The sequence below is a fragment of the Phyllobates terribilis genome, unplaced genomic scaffold (genome assembly GCF_046119375.1).
Source record: "Phyllobates terribilis strain yellow unplaced genomic scaffold, ASM4611937v1 Scaffold_5__5_contigs__length_657084704, whole genome shotgun sequence".
NCBI classification, from domain to species: domain Eukaryota; kingdom Metazoa; phylum Chordata; class Amphibia; order Anura; family Dendrobatidae; genus Phyllobates; species Phyllobates terribilis.
In genome coordinates, this window is record NW_027362765.1 from 298,578,328 (window position 1) to 298,599,526 (window position 21,199).

At 46.8% G+C, this 21,199-nt stretch overlaps 1 protein-coding gene across 1 annotated transcript in view; it reads left to right on the forward strand.

The window, feature by feature from the left end:
• Positions 1–20,767, forward strand: part of LOC141273052 (snaclec coagulation factor IX/factor X-binding protein subunit A-like) — a 56,414-nt gene extending 35,647 nt beyond the window's left edge. The window contains exons 4-6 of the mRNA XM_073684386.1: positions 15,709–15,846; positions 19,016–19,124; positions 20,542–20,767. Of these exons, the coding sequence (XP_073540487.1) occupies positions 15,709–15,846; positions 19,016–19,124; positions 20,542–20,624 (330 nt within the window). The 3' untranslated portion in view covers positions 20,625–20,767. The remainder of the gene's footprint in view (positions 1–15,708; positions 15,847–19,015; positions 19,125–20,541) is intronic.
• The last annotated feature ends 432 nt before the right edge of the window (positions 20,768–21,199 follow it).

Here is a 21,199-nt window from a genome sequence, read left to right on the forward strand (position 1 = left end):
GTGACACTTGGAGGGTTTCACCTTTAGGCCGTAGCTTGCCAGAGCTTCGAACACTTCCGCCAGGTGTTTCAGGTGGTCCTCATAAGTCTTAGAATATACGATGACATCGTCCAGGTACAACAGGACCGTCTCGAAGTTTCTGTGGCCCAGACAGCACTCCATTAATCGTTGGAAGGTTCCTGGTGCGTTGCAGAGTCCGAACGGCATGCAGGTAAACTCGCTAAGTCCCATCGGGGTGGTGAATGCGGTCTTCTCCCGGTCCGCCTCTGCTACAGGAACCTGCCAGTACCCACTAGTGAGATCCAAGGTAGAGAAGAAGTTAGCAGATCTTAAAGCAGCCAAAGACTCCTCTATCCTTGGTAAGGGGTACGCATCCTTGTGTGTGATACGGTTGATTTTCCGGTAATCTACACACATCCTCATGGTGTTGTCTTTCTTTTTGACTAAGACTAGTGGAGCTGCCCAGGGGCTACAGCTATCCCTGATCACCCCAGCCTCCTTCATGTCTCTAAGCATCCCCTTGGCGTGTTGGTAGTGTGCAGGGGGTACGGGTCGATACCTCTCTTTTATGGGAGGATGGTCTCCCGTGGGGATGTGGTGTTCTACCCCCTTGACTCGCCCGAAGTCTAACGGGTGTTTACTAAACACTCTCTCGTACTCTTGAACCACCCGATAGACTCCCTGTTTCTGGTGTGAGGGAGTGGAGTCAGCACCCAAATGTAGTTGCTGACACCAGTCCTCCATTGTTTTCTTAGAGCCGTTACCTTCCTCCGGGTGAGATGGAGGCAAGGGTTCCACAGATTGTATAGCATTTTGGTTAATGGTATATAATTTGGCTAGCGTGGCATACCGGGGCAGGTACACTTCCCTCTTCCCGATATTGATTATGCGAACGGGCACCCTCCCATGGCGTACATTAACCACCCCCCGTGCTGTCAAGATGGTGGGCCTACTGTCTGAGTAAACTGGTTCTACCATTGCCTGGTAATCTCTACCTCTCAGACCAATAGCTGCCCGGCACCAAATCATCATTTCACTTTTTGGGGGCATGGCAATAGGGAAAGGGTCACACATTCTCACGCTACCAATCTCACCGCCGGAGAGTTCCACCTGTTGCCGTCGCATCAGTGCCCGGATCTCTTTTTGGAGCACTCGCTGCTCGCCGGAGCTGGCGTTCTTGGCAACCTGCTGTAAAAGGAAAATCACCTCTGCAAGACAATTTTCAATTACATTAGTTCCTAGAGTTATCTTTGGGTGACTCTCGTGTTTGTCAGTGTCTACAATGATCAGTCCCTGTGCTGCCAGTTCAACTCTACCAATTTTAATGGTCACCTCTTTAAATCCGATCTGTGGCACGGGCTGACCATTGCTGGCGATGATACTCAAGTCGTCGTCAGGGTAGCGGGTAATATCCGAGTCATTCCAGTACTGCTTGAAGAGCACGTACGGGATGGTGGTGACCTGTGACCCGGTGTCCAGTAGGGCACTCATAGGAATGCCATCCAGTACCACAGGCAAGACTGGACATCCTCCCACATATTTGTCGCGCCAGTTCGATGGGCCTGATGATCTTTTTCCTAGGGGTTGGCCCTCTACCCTAGGTTGTGCCAGTTTAAAGGACAGTACCTTGCCATATGTCCGGGTTGATTACAGCGGCGGCAGATGGGTCGTCCGTCCTCGTGGTATCGGTCGCTGGGTCTTCCTCTGGCCGGTGGGGTCCTCCTTGGTCGACGCCACGGGATGTCCTCCGGTCCGGATGCCAGCTGGATCTTCCCTGGAGTAGAAACCTGTAAAGACTGCACAGTTCGGGTAAGCGCAGCAACGCTTTTAGCTAGCTCTTGGACCTGATGGTGCAGGTCTGGAGCCGGGTCATTGCTCAAAGCCTGCGCATCAGCTCCCACAGGCCCTGCCGACAAGGGCGCCGCCTCCTGGTGGTAAGTGGTAGTGGGGCGTCTGTGGGTCACAACGCCACCTGGTGCCGGTTCTCGGAGCACCCGGATGGCTCTGTCCTTGAACTGTGCAAATCCCAGATGAGGGTCCTGTAAGGCCATTGCCCGCAACTGGGTTCGGTGGGCATTGCAATATAAACCCTCTATAAATTGTTCAGTCAACAGCCTGTCCTCGTCTCCCACGCCGTCAGGGTCGGTCTGCTTAATGGCTCTCAGGGCTTCTTGTAGGTTTAATGCATAGTCCCTTATACTCTCATGTGCCCGCTGTTTGCACCCGTAGAATCTGAGCTTGATCTCGGCTGAGGTGCGGGTATCAAAGGTGTCCCTCAGCCGGGCCAGTATCCCTGCGACAGTCCTCCCCCCAGGTGGCCAGGACTTTACCTCCCTTTGGGCTGCCCCGGTTAATTGGGCCACCAGGATGCTCACTTTTTGCTCTTCTGTAAGGGGGTACACCTGGAAGAGGCTATCCAGCTTTTCTCTAAAGTCATGCAGGGTATGCGATTCCCCTGAGTACTGGGGTAGCCAGGCTGCCCCCGGGATATAGGGCATGGTGAAAGACATGACCGCAACAGCGGTGGCGCTGGCGGGGGTTGAAGCGGTGAAGCTCTCCTCCGTATCCGACATCCTTCTCCCCCCTAGTGGACCGTGGCCTACCTTGCGATGATCCTCTTCCGTAGGCCGCGGCTCCGCAGTGGATCGTCAGGGTTGAGGACCTTCCGTCGCGCTCCTGTGACGTCGGCGTCTGCTGGGCTCCTTCCAGGACCTTACGCAACGTCCGGACGTGAGGCGGGACTTCAGTTCTCGCGCGCTTTCGGAGTCCACGCCCCTCTTCTTCCCGCACGGCGTCCTCAAGATGGCGTCCAATGGCGGAAAACCTCCACGGATGGCGGGAAGAAGGCTGAAGATGGCGCCGGATGGCGGGAAAACTTCGCGGATGGCGGGAAGAATGTAGAAGATGGCGCCGGATGGCGGGAATCTTCACCACTGGTAAGTTTGAACAGTCTTTTTTCAGGCACGCAGTACCCGGTGGTTGCGGGCACGAAATCCTGCCGACTACGCCAAAAGTTGACGCACCCCTGGGCCTGTGTCGCGCAGCGTCGCACACGCAGGAGCTTACCCGGAGCCGGATCTGTTGAGGGTAGTAGTCTCGTGGCGGTGACCCAGTCCGTGCCCAGGGAGTCAGACTAAGTGGCGCTGTATTAGCGGTAGATGTTGGACGACTACGCCACCCGTTGAATGCAGCTATGGAGCTGCCGCTGCAGGGCAGACCGCTGAAGCCGGTGGTAGGATTGTGCAGCGTGATAGTATAACCCCCAACGGGAGGGGTATGGCCTCAGGGCAGCCGACGTGGACGATGGGGGTAGCAGGAACCACTCGGAGACGGTACGGTGTAGTTCAGGGTCTTTACTGGTGACAAAGATAGACCCTCCCGGAGTACTGGCTAGCGATTGGGGCCTGGTCAGTCCTTGAGCAGATGGGATCTCCCCTGGCCAGGCGGAGTTGTAGGCCTCCCAAACTAACTGTACTCTTCTGGCTACCTTGCTAGAGGCGGGTAAAAGTAGCCCACGTCCCTGAGTGTGCCGTGTGGTGCTCACCCGTATGGCCGGTGACTCGGGGCCTTCTAGTAGCTTCCGCTCCACGACGGCGGTGCTGGTCCCATGCGTGTGACCGTGCCTTCGGGTTTCTTGGCCAGAGGACCTGGAATCCCCTGCCTGACGGATTCTGCTGCTGGGTAGGAGTTAGTCCCCACAGCCTCGGACTCCGGGTCCGGTAAGAAATCTTCTCAGTCAGGGCGAGCTCTGCAGCTGCCAGCCCCTGACTCCTTGTAACACTGCTCCCACAGAGCTCCTGATGTTCTGTTCCTATATTTGCTTCTTTTCTCTGTCTCTACTTCTTCTCTACTCACTAACCCTGCCTCAGCCCTAGGTTTATATAGGGGAAGTTCTTCCCCTCCCAGGACTGGGCAGGAGGTGTGGCATGCACAGGATCCCTGACCAAGAGACCTCCCACCTGCTCTCAGACATAACATTGCTGTTACTGTGGAAACCAGACCCCTGGGGTGCCACAGATGCCTTCGGAAAAAATTTAACTATACATCAGCAACTGAATTGTTCGTCTACTGGGGTGATATACTGTTTGGAGTGCACATGTGGACTCAGATATGTGGGGAAGACAACCAGAGACTTAAGAACACGTGTTAAGGAACACATTAGGAGCATTATTAATTTTGACGAACAAACAAGTAAAGAAAAACAAAAAACTTTTGCTATAAGATTAGCTCTGCCGGCTGAATATATCTAGCGGCGCTGACCGCGTGCGCACCACCTGCACGCCGATCAGTATGTGAGCGTTGTGTGAGAGACGGGGTGATATATGTACGGTATCCTCGTATGTGTCGGTGAAATACCAATATGTATGCTGGCAATTCATCTATTTAATATGGGATGGTAGCTGCTCATGCTGACACAATTGTGGCATGGGTGATAACTCCCCATTATAGGATCGTACCGTGATAATACCAGCCGTCTCTCTAATCATTATGGTTATTAGTATACCAGCCCTACAGACCTGATATCGGGTTAAATGTGAGGCTGATGGATGGTGATTATTATAATAGTCACCTTTCATATTGAAATGGGATGAGTAATCTATAATACCCAAACATTCAATTGAAGTCAGGACTTTGTGGGTCAAAGCTGCTTAGAACCTTCTACAGCAGTGGCCCAATATATATCCCCTTGGATGTATGATAATTTGTTACATTAAAATTTTAATCTTATTATTAAAAGTTAAATTTTATTCACATACTTTTCCTCCTTGATATCCCTCCTATTTTCTAATCATTATTACACATAACTTTAATTTATGGACATCTATGGTTTTATTTCTTTGCTTATGTGGATTGGATGGGTTGTTACCAACATCTGGTGACAATTTCATGTCAATAGCACCTTTAGAAATATATTTACTTAGAAAATTGGTGACATGTTCAATACTTATTGCACCCGCTGTATATCCCAATCAAGAGATTCACACAAAGAGCATTATAAATATATAGTATCTATTCATTCCATGGTGCAAAACAAAAAAGTAGAAAAAGGAAATTCCGCACAGTACTTTCTGCCCTCTATTAGTGACCCACAGAAAATACATAGAAACATGTGTAACTACTAGTGATGAGTGAGCACTAAAATGCTCGGGTACTCGTTGCTCGGGTCGAGCAAATTGGAATACTCGGGTGCTCGACCCGAGCAATGAGCCCAATGTAAGTCTATGGGAAACTCGAGCATTTTTCAGGCGGCTCCCCCCGGCGGTCTGCAGAGGGCCTAAAAATTGCCCAAATCGATGGGAACAGTGCTCAAATGACATGGGAACAGCATGGGGAAGACCCCTGGAAGCATTTCTGACTCCCAGGTCACTGCTGTCAACAATGTTGTCAGAGGTATTACGCCACTTTTACGGACTCACAATAAAACATACAAAAACGAAACCAAAATGGATTTTCCTGAGAAATATGTTATGGAACATCCTTTCCATGACATTTACAATGTATATAAAGCAAAATAAATAACCAAAAACAAAAATACTCCTCCACACCTTGGGCTATGTTCACACGTAGCGTTTTTGATGCGTTTTTGCACCTTTGCATTGCTTTCAACCAAGACAAATGCATTCACCAGGAAATTTCATTTTAACATTTTACAACCTTATCTGGCCATGTGGTGTGTGACACATCATCAGACACATGCATACAGTGCTGAAAAGTCATGAGAACAGCATGCGGAAGACCTCTGGAAGCATTTCTGACTCCCAGGTCACTGTCTAAAAGTGTGTCCATCATAAGTGATCCTTGGCGCATGCGAAAATGCCTCCCACCATGAACCTGTCATTGCAGACTTGCAACAATCACCGTCCACGTCCTTGTCCTAGTGCAGCGTTCAGTTGTCCCTACCCCATTCTTTGGAATGCAAGCGCAAGTATGCAGCCAGCCACCCACCCACCCACAGGCTGCAATACTATACTGACAAATTTTTGACATCTGCTTGCACTTGAAATATGGCCTTTTAAGCTCATGGAGGCGGAAGCTTTTCACAGCCTCATGCCAGCGGCGGCTGGGTGTCCATACTCGGTCCCCAGCCGCCACTATATTTCCTGGTATCACCTCCGCCTTCCACAAGCACGTGTCCCACAACATTACCCGTGCCCTCCCCAGTGCACTTACTGGGAAGGACCGCCTAACCACAAACACGTGGACAGGTGAATGTGGCCAAGGACGGTACGGAGCCAGTCCACAACTTTTTTTGCTGACAGTTTTATTTAGCTCGGTGAAAGGACTGGCATAGAGGGAAACCCTATCTACCCTGCATGTCATTTCTCACAGGAAGTACTGTAATGCAGCTTGTTGCAGAAGCAATTGCAGCCCGTCCAACATCAACTCGCCCTTGTCGGTGGTGCTTTGACACACACACATCTTTCTCTGCTCATTTAATTTCTTGAATACAGAGTTGGACAATGGCCTGATCTGTAATGTGGTTTGAGAAATAACATGCATAAGCATGGCCGATCCACATTAAAAAAGCAGCCATAGAGTGTCCGGGAACCTTCATCCACACTTTTCTTAGCCAGGGCTGCTTTTCAGCAGGGTTGGACGGGCCCACCAGAGAACCGGAGACTCCTCCGGCAGGCCTTGGCTTCTCCTTCAGGAGAGTTCATAGTGCCGAGGTGAGGCCATGATGATGATAGAGGCCACCATCTGCTTAGTTTTCTGTTAATTGGAATGCAAGTGCAAGTATGCAGCTAGCCACCCACCCACAGGCCGCAACACTAAACTGCCAGATTTCTGGGCAGCTTTTTGCACATAAAATAAGGCATTTTAAGCTCGTGGAGGCGGAAGCTTTTCACAACCTCATGCCAGCGGCGGCCGGGTGTCCATACTCGGTCCCCAGCCGCCACTATATTTCCCGGTATCGCCTCCGCCTTCCACAAGAACGGGTCCTACAACATTACCTGTGCCCTCCCCAGTGCACTTACTGGGAAGGACCGCCTAACCACAAACACTTGGACAGGTTAATGTGGCCAGGGACAGTACAGAGCCAGTCCACAACTTTTTTTGCTGACAGTTGTATTTAGCTCTGTGAAAGGACTGGCATAGAGGGAAACCCTATCTACCCTGCGTGTCATTTCTCACAGGAAGTCCTGTAAAGCTGCTTTCACTTGAAATGTGGCCTTTTAGGCTCATGGAGGCGGAAGCTTTTCACAACCACATGCCTCATGCCTCGTGTCCATACTCGGTCCCCAGCCGTCACTACTTCTCCCGGTGTTGTCTCCGTCTTCTACAAGCGTGGGTCCCTGAACATTACTGCTGGTACTTTTCTGTGGGAATTTGCTTGCCTTCTACCAGCCTGGAATATTTCCAGCAAACTATGGTACGACGCCATGGTATTAGCACTGCCCCCAGTACCAGTAGCAAAGCCATCCCCAATTTCCTTCTCAGGAATTTTATTTGGTAGACTGAGTGTCTGCCCAAATACATTTTCTCACAAAGGAGCTGAAGATAGAGTGGCAGTAGGTGCAAGTTTCTCCAGCCTGTTAGATATTAGAGGGTGAACGGCAGAACATTGGATCAGTGGTTAGCATTGAAGACTTGCAGGCTTGGGATCCTGGGTTCAAATCCCAGTAAGGACAACATCTGCAAGGACTTTGTATGTTCTCCCCTTGTTTTCGTGTGTTTCCTCCTCAGTAAAAATGCAGGCATAAAGTGTTCGGGAACCTTTCCACACACTTTTCTTAGCCAGGACTGCTTCATGGCAGGGTTGGTCGGTCCCAGCAGAGAATCCTCTGGTGTGCCTTGGCTTCTACCTCAGGAGAGTTCATGATAGCGCTAACTTTGCAGCTGCTATGGGGCTCTTGAGCGGGGGAGAAAGGTTAGCCCTCAGAATCAAATCCTCTGGTGGGCACAATGTTTTTCAATCTGAAACAGCTTCTCAGTGGGAGTTGTATTTCACCACAGCCATATTCTTTAGCTCGGTGAAAGGACTGGCATAGAGGGAAACCATATCTACCCCGGCTGTCATTTCTCCGTCACCAAGTTCCGTGCATTGTCACACACGACCTTGCCTGGCTGTATGTTCAGCGGTGAGAGCCACAGATCAGGCTGCTGTGTTACAGCTTTCAACAACTCTGCAGTGCTGGGCGGTTTGTCAATTAAGCATTAAGCATGTTATCTTCAGCACAGCATGTTGCCGCTTGGCCAAGGCATCGCTGCAGTGCTGTCAGCTTGTGACTGATGTGGTCATTTCGGAGATGGAGGAGGAGGTGCATGAGCTGAACAATGTGATTACATTGTTGTTAAATTGGTGACGCTGTTTTTTATACTAAACAAAGATCCTATTGTTTTGTTTTTTTTACGTTTTTTTATAAGACAAATGCATTCACCGGGAAATGTCATTTTAACATTTTACAACCTTATCTGGCAATGTGGTGTGTGACACATCATCAGACACATCCTGTTTTATTTATGATGGAGGGACTCTGAAACTCATAAAGCCTATTTTCATAGGGACATCAGACGGCCCTTACTATTCTTAAAAGGCCAGCAGTCGGCCCTAGCTATTGTTAGAGAGCCATCAGCCGGCTATGCTTTGTTGTTCCCATTTTTAACAAGTGGGTCTCCTATACTGTTATTGCATATACAGTGACTGCCAGGGCTGCCAAAAATTTGGACGCAACCCAATACCCCTTTGAAGAGACATAGAGGAGGGTCTCAGTAAAAAAAATGTTCCCATTATAAAGGAGCGGGTCTCCTATAGTGGTAATGCCCATGCTGTGACTGCAAGGGCTGCCAAAATTTGGAAAAAATCCCACTAAGAATTTAAAGACACATAGAGCAGGGCCACAGTAACAAGGTACGACATGTTCCCATTAGAAAGGAGAGGGTCTGCTATACAGTTATAGGGTATGCAGTGAGTCCAAGGGCTGACAATTTTAGGAAAAACCCCACTAAGAATTTAAAGGCACACAGAGCAGGGCCACAGTAACAAGGTATGACATGTTCCCATTAGAAAGGAGAGGGTCTGCTATACAGTTATAGGGTATGCAGTGAGTCCAACGGCTGACCAATTTTAGTAAAAACCCCACTAAGAATTTAAAGACACATGGAGCAGGTGTTAGAACCCTCCTGTTTATTTTTTTCCATCTTGTGTTTTGCGGTCACGTGACCATCTACCTTTATATTCCAGCTCAGCCCTTTTGGCTGTGCTGGACTTCAGTGTTTGACTGTTTCTCTAGCCAGGTGCTTCGGTGCCTTTCTCTGTCAGTTCGCTTGGTCCTTCTGGGACCTCTAGTACCTTTTTGTCAGTTTGTCTTTTTGTGTTCTGCAACAACTTCTCTGTTTAGGAGGTGTCCCATTTTTGTTCCAGTCCTTAGTTCTTTTAGGGACCCCTCCCCTTATGCTATAGGTCTTCGTTCAGACTAGCCGAGGACAAAGGCGGGTCTGTTCGCTAGGAACAGGCAGCCCGCTACATCGTAGGGATTCAGCTTAGTCTTACTGTAGGGACAGCTTTCCCCTATCTTTCCTTAGTACTTGTTGCAGATCATAACAGCAGGGCCACAGTAACAAGGTACGACATGTTCCCATTAGAAAGGAGAGAGTCTGCTATACAGTTATAGGGTATGCAGTGAGTCCAATGGCTGACCAATTTTAGGAAAAATCCCACTAAGAATTTAAAAACACACAGAGCAGGACCACAGTAATGACGAATTCCCATTAGAAAGCAGAGAGTCTCCCATAGTGTTGGCCTATGCAGTGAATGCAAGGGCTGCCTAAAATTTGGAGGCACTTCAATGCCCCTTGGAAACGACGTGGATGTGGGTCTCATAAAAAAATGTTCCCATTAGAAAGGAGTGGGCCTCCTATACTTGTAATGCCCATGCACTAAGTGTATGGGCTGACAAACATTTACCCCCGGGGGTATACATGAACATACCGTATAAAAAAAAATTTTTACGGGCATCATCAACACCCTTTAAAAAAATTAGGTGGGTGTCGCACCACTGACCATGGTCACCCTGGTGATATGGTGGTGGAGGATGAGGAGAAGGAGGAGGACAAGAGCAAATAGCCAAAATCAGGAAGCGTATACCCATGTGTGGGTGTGAAAAGGTGCATGGGAATACACCTCCCAAGAAAAGACACTGAATTGGAGTTTATGTTACGCTGCTATCATTCGGTGGTGTTGAGAAGTCTGGCCCAGTCCAGTTGACAGGCAGATGCGCTTATCAGTTATAATTCCACCAGCCGCACTAAAAAACCCGCTCTGATAAAACGCTGGCGGCAGGGCAGGCCAGGACCTCCAAGGCATAGAGAGCCAGTTCATTCCACGTATCCAGCTTGGATACCCAATAATGATAAGGCACAGAGGAATCATGGAGGACGCTGGTATGGTCGGCAAGGTACTCCCTCAGCATCTTCCCAAACTTTGCACTCCTTGTGAGAGTACCCCGCGCCTCAGGGCCTGTCCAATGGGAGGGTCTGAGAAAACTCTCCCAGAACTTTGACAGTGTTCCCCTGCCTCTGCTGGCTTGAAGTTGTGCCTCTCTCGCCTGTACTCCTTGGTTGCCCAACGAAGTGTGCCCTCTGCCGCCAGCGTTTTCAGATGGGAATTTTTTTAATAGTTCCGCAACAAGGGCCTTCTGGTACAGCCCCATTTTTGTAGACCTGTCCGCCTCAGGAATAAGAGATATAAAGTTCTCCTTGTAGCGTGGGTCTAGAAGTGTCACCAACCAGTAATGACTGTCACCCAAACTTTTGAGAACGCGAGGGTCATGGGAAAGGCAGCGTAACATAAACTCGGCCATGCGTGCCAGACTACTAACAGGCAAGACTTCCTCACCAAGAGGATGACTGACCATGCTCTCCTCCTCCACCTCCTCCTCTCTGTCCTCTGGCTATCCACGCTGAACAGACGGGATGACAGCTGTGCAGGTAGTACCTTCTATAGTGCATGAAACTAGGTCCTGTCCTTCCTCCTCCTCTTCCTCATTGTCACCCAATCCACGTTGGGATGAGATGAGGCTTGGCTGTGTGTAATCACCCTGTATGGTTCCTTGCTCCATCTCATCATGCTCCGCTTGCAATGCATCCTCTTTGATTGTGAGCAGAGAGCGTTTCAGAAGACAGAAGCGGGATGGTGACGCTAATTATGGCGTCATCGCTGCTCACCATCTTGGTGGAGTCCTCAAAGTTTTGGAGGATGGTACATATGTCTGACATCCATGTCCACTCCTAAGGTCTTATGTGGGGAGTCTGAACTGAATACCGACGGCCTTGTTGATGCTGGTACTTAACAACTACCCTCTTCTGCTCACAAATCCTTCCCAACATCTGCAGTGTAGAGTTCTAACGCGTGGGGACATCACACACCAGTCTGTGAGCCGGAAGCTGCAAACGCTGCTGAAACACTGCAAGGGCGGCGGAAGCTGTAGCTGACTTTCTAAAATGGGCACACAGGCGGCGTACTTTAACAAGCAGATCCGGCAGCTCCGGGTAGGATTTGAGAAACCGCTGAACCATGAGGTTAAGCACATGGGCCAGGCATGGTACATGTGTGAGCTCGCCTCGCCTCAGAGCCGCCACCAGGTTCCGGCCATTGTCACACACAACCATGCCTGGCTGTAGGTTCAGCGGTGTGAGCCACAGATCTGCCTGCTCTTTCAGAGCTGTCCACAACTCTTCAGAATTGTGCGGTTTTTCACCTAAACGTATTAGCTTCAGCACAGCCTGTTGCCGCTTGGCCGAGGCAGTGCTGCAGTGCTTCCAGATTGTGACTGATGTGGTCATTTCGGATATGGAGGCTGAAGAGAGAGGAGGAGGCTGAGGAGGATGAGGTGCAGGAGCTGTAGACCGTGGGGGCAACCCTGATTGACCTAAGGCCCGCAATCCTTGGCGTCAGGAGGAGGGGTTCCGTCCCAAGGTCCGACTGGGTCCCGGCTTCCACTATGTTAACCCAGTGTGCCGTCAGCGAGATGTACCATCCCTGCCCACAAGCACTTGTCCACGTGTCCGTGGTTAGGTGGACTTTACCGGTAACTGTGTTGTTGAGAGCACGGCTAATGTTTTGGGAGACGTGCTTGTGTAATGTGGGGACGGCACACCGGGAGAAATAGTGGTGGCTGGGGACTGAGTACCGAGGGACGGCCGCCGTCATCTGATTGCGGAATGCTTCCATCTCCATGAGCCTAAGAGGCAACATTTCGAGCGCATTCAGTCGTAAAATGTGAGAATTTAGTAGTGTGGCCTGTGGGGCGTTGGCTGAATATTTGCGCTTGCGTTCCTAGGACTGGGGTATGGACAACTGAATGCTGCGCTGGGACAAGGACGTGCTTTCTGATGCTGCTACTTGAGAGTGTGCAACGACAGGTGCAGGGCAGGAGGCATCTTCGCATGCACCATGGACAGGGGATTGGCTTGCATGCACAACAGCGGAAGAACCAATGGTGCCACCCGCAGACACTGTTACTGGACCCTGGGGTTCGGCCCACAAAGTCGGGTGCTTTGCTGCCATGTGCCTGATCATGCTGGTGGTGGTCAGGCTGGTCATTTTGCCACCCCTGCTGATACTGGCTCGGCAGGTGCTGCAAATGGCCTTTTTGGGGTTATCGGCAGAGTCTTTAAAAAACAACCAGACTCGGGAAGACCTAACAGTTGTACTGGCAACTTCCTTCATGTTGGTGTTACGGGGAACGGTTGCCTGCCTTCTGTCTGCGGCCACCACACTGCTTCTTCCTGCCTGTTGGGGTGCTCTGCCTCCCTCCCCCTGTGTTCTGCTGTCCTCGCTCTGCATGTCCTCCTGCCAGGTTGGGTCAGTTACTATATCATCCACCACCTCGTCTTCCACTTCCGCACTCTGATCCTCCTCCTGACTTTCTGGCAATTGTGTCTCATCATCGTTCACCTCTTGTGACACTTTACCACCGTTGCCTCCGTGTGACCATGGCCGCTCAAATATTTGGGCATCGCTACATGCGGTCTCCTCTTGCCCTGTTTCAAGTGGACTGGGCGAGAGGCCCGAATCTATAAATGGAAAAGTGAACAGCTCTTCAGAGTGTCCAAGTGTGGGATCAGTTGTCTCTGGGTACTCGGCATGGTGGGAGGAAGGAGGATCAGGGTGAGGAATATGCGGTCCAGACTCACAGCTGCTGAGACTTGACCGTGTGGAAGACAGGGTGGTGGTGGTGGTGGCTAACTGACTGGAAGCATTAAGTGCTATCCAACCAACAACCTTTTGACACTGCTCTGGGTTCAATAGTGGTGTGCTGCGGTCCCCTTGAAATTGGGACAGGAAGGTCAGGCGAGAAGATGTGGGTGTTTGTTGTGGCACAATTTTGGCTTGCCCACGGCCTTGTCCTCGGCCTCTGCATGCACCATTACTATCACGTCCAGTTCCCCGTCCCTTGCCGCGTGCCTTGCCTATTTTAAATGGAGGACAGTATCTTCCACGCTCACTACAAATGACTGAGTTTGGAGCGAACTTATATGTGATCCGTGTGACGGAGAAAACAGAGTTTTAAATACCTGGCCTGTAGGTAAGTAGTTTGACCAGCAAACTGCTGTGAATTGCTTCTCTGACACAGTGTAAGAAATTTTTAATGGAGGCTAGAAATGGCAGTATTTTCTGACAACGTATATGTGATCCGTGTGACGGAGAAAACACAGTTTTAAATACCTGGCCGGTAGGTAACTATTTTGAACAGCAATCTGGTGTCAATTGCTTCACTGACACACTGAAAATTTTTTTTAATGGAGGCCAGAAATGGCAGTATTTTCTGACAACGTATATGTGATTTGTGTGACGGAGAAAACACAGTTTTAAATACCTGGCCTGTAGGTAACTGTTTTGAACAGCAAACCAGTGTCAAAAACTTTGCTGACACACTGAAAATAATTTTTAATGGAGGCCAGAAATGGCAGTATTTTCTGAAAAAGTATATGTGATCCGTGTGATGGAGAAAACACAGTTTTAAATAGATGGATTTTTAGCGCTGTAATATGGAAAGGACCTGGCTGTATTCTGCAGTGCCAACAAGCAAATGGTGCAGGAAAAACCATGTTCTCTGGATTGCTTTTTAAGCAAATAATGAGGATTAAGATGCAAAAAATTATTCCTGGCCCCTGAGACCTCGGCCTATTTCCAGAAATATCTAACAGCAGCAGCCGCCAGAACTGGAATTGAGCCTCTTGTCCTATATGCACTGCAGTCTGCTATATACCCTGCCTGCCTGCCTATATACACTGCCTGCCTGATATCTCTGCAGATGTATTAGTCCTCAGAATGACTGTTTGTTAAGATGGATATGTGTAATGTACGGTTTTTCTCCGTACACTACCTAATACACGATTAAATCTCTACCTGACACAGCAGCTGCTCTCCGTACACTGTCTGATCCGGAGTGACTGTGGCGAGCATGGCGGCGCCAGGTCTTATATAGACCTGATGATGCTGTGCGGCCAGCCAATCACTGTAATGCCACAACCAACATGGCTACGGCATTACAGTGCATGGCAGGCAATACCTGCATGTTCATTGGCTGTGTAAAGAGCGCCAAACATGCAGGGAGGAGACCCGCGCTCCCGCCGAGCAACCCCGGAAATACTCGGCGAGCGCCGAGCTTATCAAGTACCATGATGCTAGGGTGAGTACCGAGTAGTGGCGAGCACGTTCACTCATCACTAGTAACTATGGTCGGCACAGCTCAGTCTGTCAAAGAATGGATACTATATATTTATGAATGCTGCAATTACGACACCAAGAAGTAAAAGTCGTGGAATTATGGAAATCACAGGATGGATAGACATGTTACTAATATGTAAATTATGAAAAAATGGAAACTAAATTTTCAACACTTTCAATTTATTCAGAATCGACTATGAGTGCCATGTGCAGAAATACATGTACTAAAATGGTTTGGCTGCTATCAATGCATGGTATAAAGATATAAGATGCGGCGAAAAGTAGAATTGCGGCACATGATGCGAATACAGTATTAACAAGAAATAATTAACATTTCTGGTGCAACAAGCTATTTTTCTGAGATACATGCAGATAGTTTGAATTCATTTGTTTTTATTTGGCTTTGTAAGGGTTAATTATACCCAAGCTGGAAGGAGACCTAAAAGTGAAGCATTTTGGATAATGAAATTAAATTTTCGATTCCCCCATGGTATGAATTTTCATAGTGATTTGATATACATGTATTGAATGAATTTTGATATTTTTGTGAGTCCAATGTCATTGGGATTTATCCTAACATTTGGTTATAATTAATTAGTGATGTCGTCAATGGGAGGTTGACAGGTGTTTATACATAGATCTGTTGGCATTTGACCTGTATGTTATGACTAAGACCGAAAGATTGAAATGCGTCAACACAATAAAATGTTATCTTGCCATGCTTATGTTTTAATGGGATTTTGAATAAAGAAATCTACATTTTAATCAGAAGAATTTTAGATATGAATATGTAGAGATTATGGCTCTATGATAGTGAGTTATGCTACATGGATGTAGTCTGGGTTTATAATTGTGTGTGAGGTCATATTGGCATATATTCCTGATATGATATCATGTTGTTGACTGAATACTGGGAAACTAGTTCTGCAGAACAATACAGGGTATATTCATAATAATGCATTTAGATAATACATTATCATCATTCATTTATTTTGCGCCAATCACTTCATACCTTCTTTTGTACTATACAGAAACATTGCCAATCCATCTTTAGTCGTGCCCATCTTACAAGTATAATGAGTGAGGAGCACAATCAATTCCTCATGACTTTGGCTCGTTCAAAAGGATATCGTGGTGACCAACTCTGGACCGGTGGCAGCACGCAAAGGGTGAGAGACAGTCGTCTACAGAAAACATGCAGCTCACAATGTGGTGGCATGTCAATTATTTCCTAGTTCCTTTAGGGATGTAGGCATAGCCTGATGATGATCTCTGGGAACTCTCTGTTTGGTGAGGTTGTTTCACATTACAAAATAATTTTCTTTTTTCCAAACTTTCTCTCACTCCTTTTATTTTTTGTTAAAGGTAGTCTGTCACCCCAAATTTACACTTCAAACTAACTACATAGCCCTGTAGGAGATTAAATAGTGATAAAATTGTTCTTTTTGTTTTTAAATCTCTTCCTCTGTTGCCCTTCCAAACAATTTTAATGTAATATGCAAATGAAGGTGCACAGTGCACCCTTTTTGTGACTTAACACTTCAATGCACCGTTCCACCAATTTATCTAGATTACTGCTACTCTTTCTATGTTGATTGACAGCGATGGTTTGCCCCAAGACACCGCTTTCTGAAGATATACCACTATTATGTACACACTGACCCTGTACTACAGCGCTATACCTGAGCAATGTCATCAGCGAGGAGAGAGTGATTAGTGTGCTCTCTCTTCCACTGAAGTGATAGCAGAAGAGACAAGCATTGTCAGAAGGGAGGAGAGAGTGATTAGTGTGCTCTCTCTTCCACTGAAGTGATAGCAGAAGAGACAAGCATTGTCAGAAGGGAGGAGAGAGTTATTAGTGTGCTCTCTCCTGCACTGAAGTGATAGCAGTTGAGATGAGCAATGTCAGAAGCGAGGAGAGAGTGGAGGCCACTGTGCTCTTAGGGACTTTGAGTAATGCATAAATTCTTTTATAACCTTGGCCAGATCTGTGCCTTGCCACAATTCTGTCTCTGAGCTCCTTGGGCAGTTCCTTTGAGCTCATGATTCTCATTTGGTCTGACATGCACTGTGAGCTGTGAGGTCTTATATAGACAGGTGTGTGTCTTTCCAAATCAAGTCCTATCAGTTTAATTAAACACAGCTGGACTCCAATGAAGGAGTAGAACCATCTCAAGGAGGATCACAAGGAAATGGACAGCATGTGACTTAAAAATGAGTGTCTGAGCAAAGGGTCTGAATATTTATGACCATGTGATATTTCAGTTTTTCTTTTTTAATAAATTTGCAAATATTTCTACATTTTTTCAGTCAAGATGGGGTGCAGAGTGTACTTTTAATGAGAAAAAAATGTACTTTTTAGAATTTATATATATACTAGATGGTGGCCCGATTCTAACGCATCGGGTATTCTAGAATATGTATGCGGCCGACCGGGCGCAATCAGCAGAGCGTTGTTTAAATTTGGCGCCAAAATCGCTGATTGATCGTGGCCGGCAACCGCGACCAATCAGCAAAATGGTGTTTAAATTTGGCAGCAATATCGGTGATTGGTCGCGGGTGGCGGCCGCGACCAATCAGCGAACTGTGTTAGTGAGGACCGGAGAGCTTGTTTAAATTTGGCCATAAAATCGCTGATTAGTTGCGGCCGCGACCAATCAGCAGAGCGGGGTTTAAATTTGGCGTCAATAATGCTGATTGGTTGCGGCCGGCGACCGCGACCAATCAGCAGAGCGGTGTTTAAATTTGGCGCCAATAATGCTGGTTGGTCGCGACCGTCAGCAGAGGGGTGTTTAAATTTGGCGCCAATATCGCTGATTGGTCGCGGCGGGCAACCGTGACCAATCAGCAGAGGGGTGTTTAAATTTGGCGCCAATATCGCTGATTGGTCGCGGCCGGCGACCGCGACCAATCAGCAGAAGGGTGTTTAAATTTGGCGCCAATAATGCTGATTGGTCGCGGCCAGCGACCGCGACCAATCAGTAGAGCGGTGTTTAAATTTGGCGCCAATCTGGCTGATTGGTCGCGGCTGGCGGCCGCGACCAATTAGCAGAGCAGTGTTTAAATTAGGCGCCAAAATCGCTGATTGGTCGCGGCTGGCAGCCTCGACCAATCAGCAGAGCGTTGTTTAAATTTGACGGCAATCTCGCTGATTGGTCGCGGCTGGAGGACGCGACCAATCAGCAGAGCGTTGTTTAAATTTGACGCCAATCTCGCTGATTGGTCGCGGCTGGAGGACGCGAACAATCAGCAGAGCGTTGTTTAAATTTGGTGCCAATCTGGCTGATTGGTCGAGGTCGGCCGGCGGTAGCAGAGCGGTGTTTAAATTTGGCGCCAATCTCGCTGATTGGTCACGGTCGGCCGGCGACCGCAACCAATTAGCAGAGCAATGTTTAAATTTGGCGCCAATCTTGCTGATTGGTCGTGGCTGGCGGCCGCGACCAATCAGCAGAGCGTTGTTTAAATTTGGCGCCAATCTCGCTGACTGGTCGCGGCCGGCGGCCACGACCAATCAGCAGAGCGTTGTTTAAATTTGGCGCCTACATCACTGATTGGTCGCGGCAGTGTTCCCTTCATTTTTTTGAGCAGTGTATATATATATATATATATATATATATATATATATATATATATATATATGAAGCATAAAGTAAGTAGGCCAAAATGCACATAGAAAAAGAACAAAACCGATGTCTTACATGCTTTTTAAAAACTGTTTAATCTATGCCAAATAAAATGTTATTTTATTGGTATATCTCTGTGCCTTGCACTTATCGGTTTTGTTTTATCTCTACACAGTAGCAGCAGAGATCAGTGAGGGAGGAGGGTGTGTTCTTTCTCTTTTCCTCTGCGTGACACTTGCGGCTTATGATTGGTGAATCTGATGTAGGGGAAGAACTTGAACTTTACATCATTTGTAACCTAAACTTTACAAGCTAATATCTCCACAACAAGAGGAGAAATTAAAAAATAAAAAATAAATTTTACTCAGCTCTGAAGCCAATATTCCATGATGTGGACAGTTTAACATGCTAAAACTGGTGAAAGGTTCTCTTTAACATGAGCAAGCCAAAACATCAACAATTATAAATGTAAGGCCCCTTTAACCTAAATCCCTGCCTTTGTTGTATATATGCCCTTTGGATTGAGTTATTTTTTATGCTGACTTCTGGTCCGCTCATGATAGTATAGCATGGTTAGTAATGCCAAGCTTTCTCTGAAGCCTACAGAAGTCTTTGTAGGGAGGAAAATGTCATTTTTTTTTCATCAGATTTTAAGTTTAATATTATTTTAAAGCAACATTAGTTAACAGTCATGTTTAATTATCTGTATCCTTAGGGAACAAATGCTTGGGCTGATGGATCACCATTCAACTTTCTGAAGTTTCCCGGAGGCAATGTGATGAGATTTTTTGGTGTCAATAAGTGCTTGAGCCTGTCCTTTGGAGGTAAGTAACTATTAATGTCCTATGGGAAAACAGTGGTAATGAAACTGTGTGAAAGCTAGTGAAAATTAAACCAATTCTCTTACCCATAGTTAGGGTTGCCACCTGATATCATGATGCCAGTTCAGGTAATACATTGATATCTCCTCCTGCTCTTCCAGGGTCAGCTTTAAACATCCAACATTCATGGCCTGAGTACGGACCATGATGTATGGACTCTCCACAGTCTCTAAGGCATATTTGAGGGTGACGAGGTTAGGGACAGGAGACCTGCTGCTGGTCCATGCTAGTACTGTGAATGTTGGAAGTAAAAAGCCGGCATTGTTGTGATTAGGCCAATAGTTCAGACAGATAGGTAATTAAACCTTTCATTATACTAGACCACCATTGATGTTTGACATCAACCCCTTAATTAACTAGACCACGTAGAATGCTTAAATTAACCTAGGGTGTTACTATTAAACTTTTCATTACCTTAAAACCCAGGAATATTAGATAATAAAAATCTTCCTATAAAGCACACCCTCCTTTTTATAAAGCCAGTTTATTGGGTTGAAAAGTTGGCAACTCTACCTATAGCAATAAATTAAATTCAAAATGTCACTGTTTAAGATCCTGGAGTCATGTCAGTGGAACATTGTATGGATATAAATTGCCACTAACATTAGGCTTGAGCTACACAGCAACTGTGGTCATGACACAAGTCAAGTGGCCAAACATTGCCAGGTATCGCTACTGCATTGCAGCACAGTGCGAGTCAATGAGGTCACATTGCCACCCGAGGGTTCTGCGACCATAACAAGCAAGTCGCAAAATAGTCCAACCTCATCTGAATTTTTGAGACTTGTCATGGTCATAGTACCCTCGGGGTGACAATGCAGCCCTATTTACTAGTATTGTGCTGTAATGTAGCAGCAAGACACTGCAATTATGCGTCTTGTGTCATGGCCAAAGTCATTGTGTAGCCCAAGCTTAAATGTGCACATCTATACAATGAGTGGAGCCAGACTAAAGGAGAAGATAAACACCTTTCTTTAGCTGACTGATTTGAACATCCATCAGTCAGCCTGACAGTTTTAGTGCGTCTGTCTCGTGCTTCATGCAGCCCGTCCTACTGTGGGTCCTGGCAGTTGACATCTTTAAAATCCTTACAGAGTGCACTAGCTAAAGCATAACTTTATGCTAAATAAAGGTATTTAGAAAAATGTTTAATGTTTACATGTATATTATTTATTTGATTTAATTACATTTCTTGGAGAAACCCTTAAAGTCAGATTGTATGTGGGCATTAATATCTACAATAATTTAAAACTTCAAATATAACAAGACTGACAGAAAGTATCATGATGGATGAAAAAACTAAAAACTGCAATCTAGAAATTTCAATATTTTTTTTATATATTTTGACATTTCTCTCTAGGTGGAAACTTCTGGGATCAACTAAACTGTGTGCAGAAGCTCCATTTTATCTGCATATACAAGCCAAGTCAGCTGGGACGCTGAAGAGCATCTCCAAAACAGGACACTACTCCGATATCACAAATATGGCACGAGCCGAAGCAACCAATCAGTTACTAGCTTTAAGAGCTGGCGTTTAGACACTTTGTAATTGGTCTCTTGTTTAATAAATATATTCTTGTCTTAAAGTAGTATTCCAATTAGGACAGATCTGGTCAAGACTAGTGTGACAGACTGTGTATCATATTGTTTCTGTAACTCCCACTGATATGAGTTGGAGTTACAGAAACTGCTCACCACAACAAGCTAGGCTATTTCTGTAGCTCCTGAATTACTAAAACACTTCTACCCTTGCTGTTGCAGATAGATATGAATGGCCTATATTTGGGAATGTTAAGTGCAAGATAAACACCAAATACTACTACACCAAATATTAATAAAAAAAATAATTGTAAAGCAATATGTTGGTTGATTTCAAACCTGCAAGGACTGGTGATCCTCTGCCAACTACAGACTTTTGTAAAAATTGGCACTTCTACTCATGTAGGTACAGAATGTTTCTAAGAAAGTGGTTTCTTATACTTTACTACGTATATTATCATCCTCTAAACACAGGATCT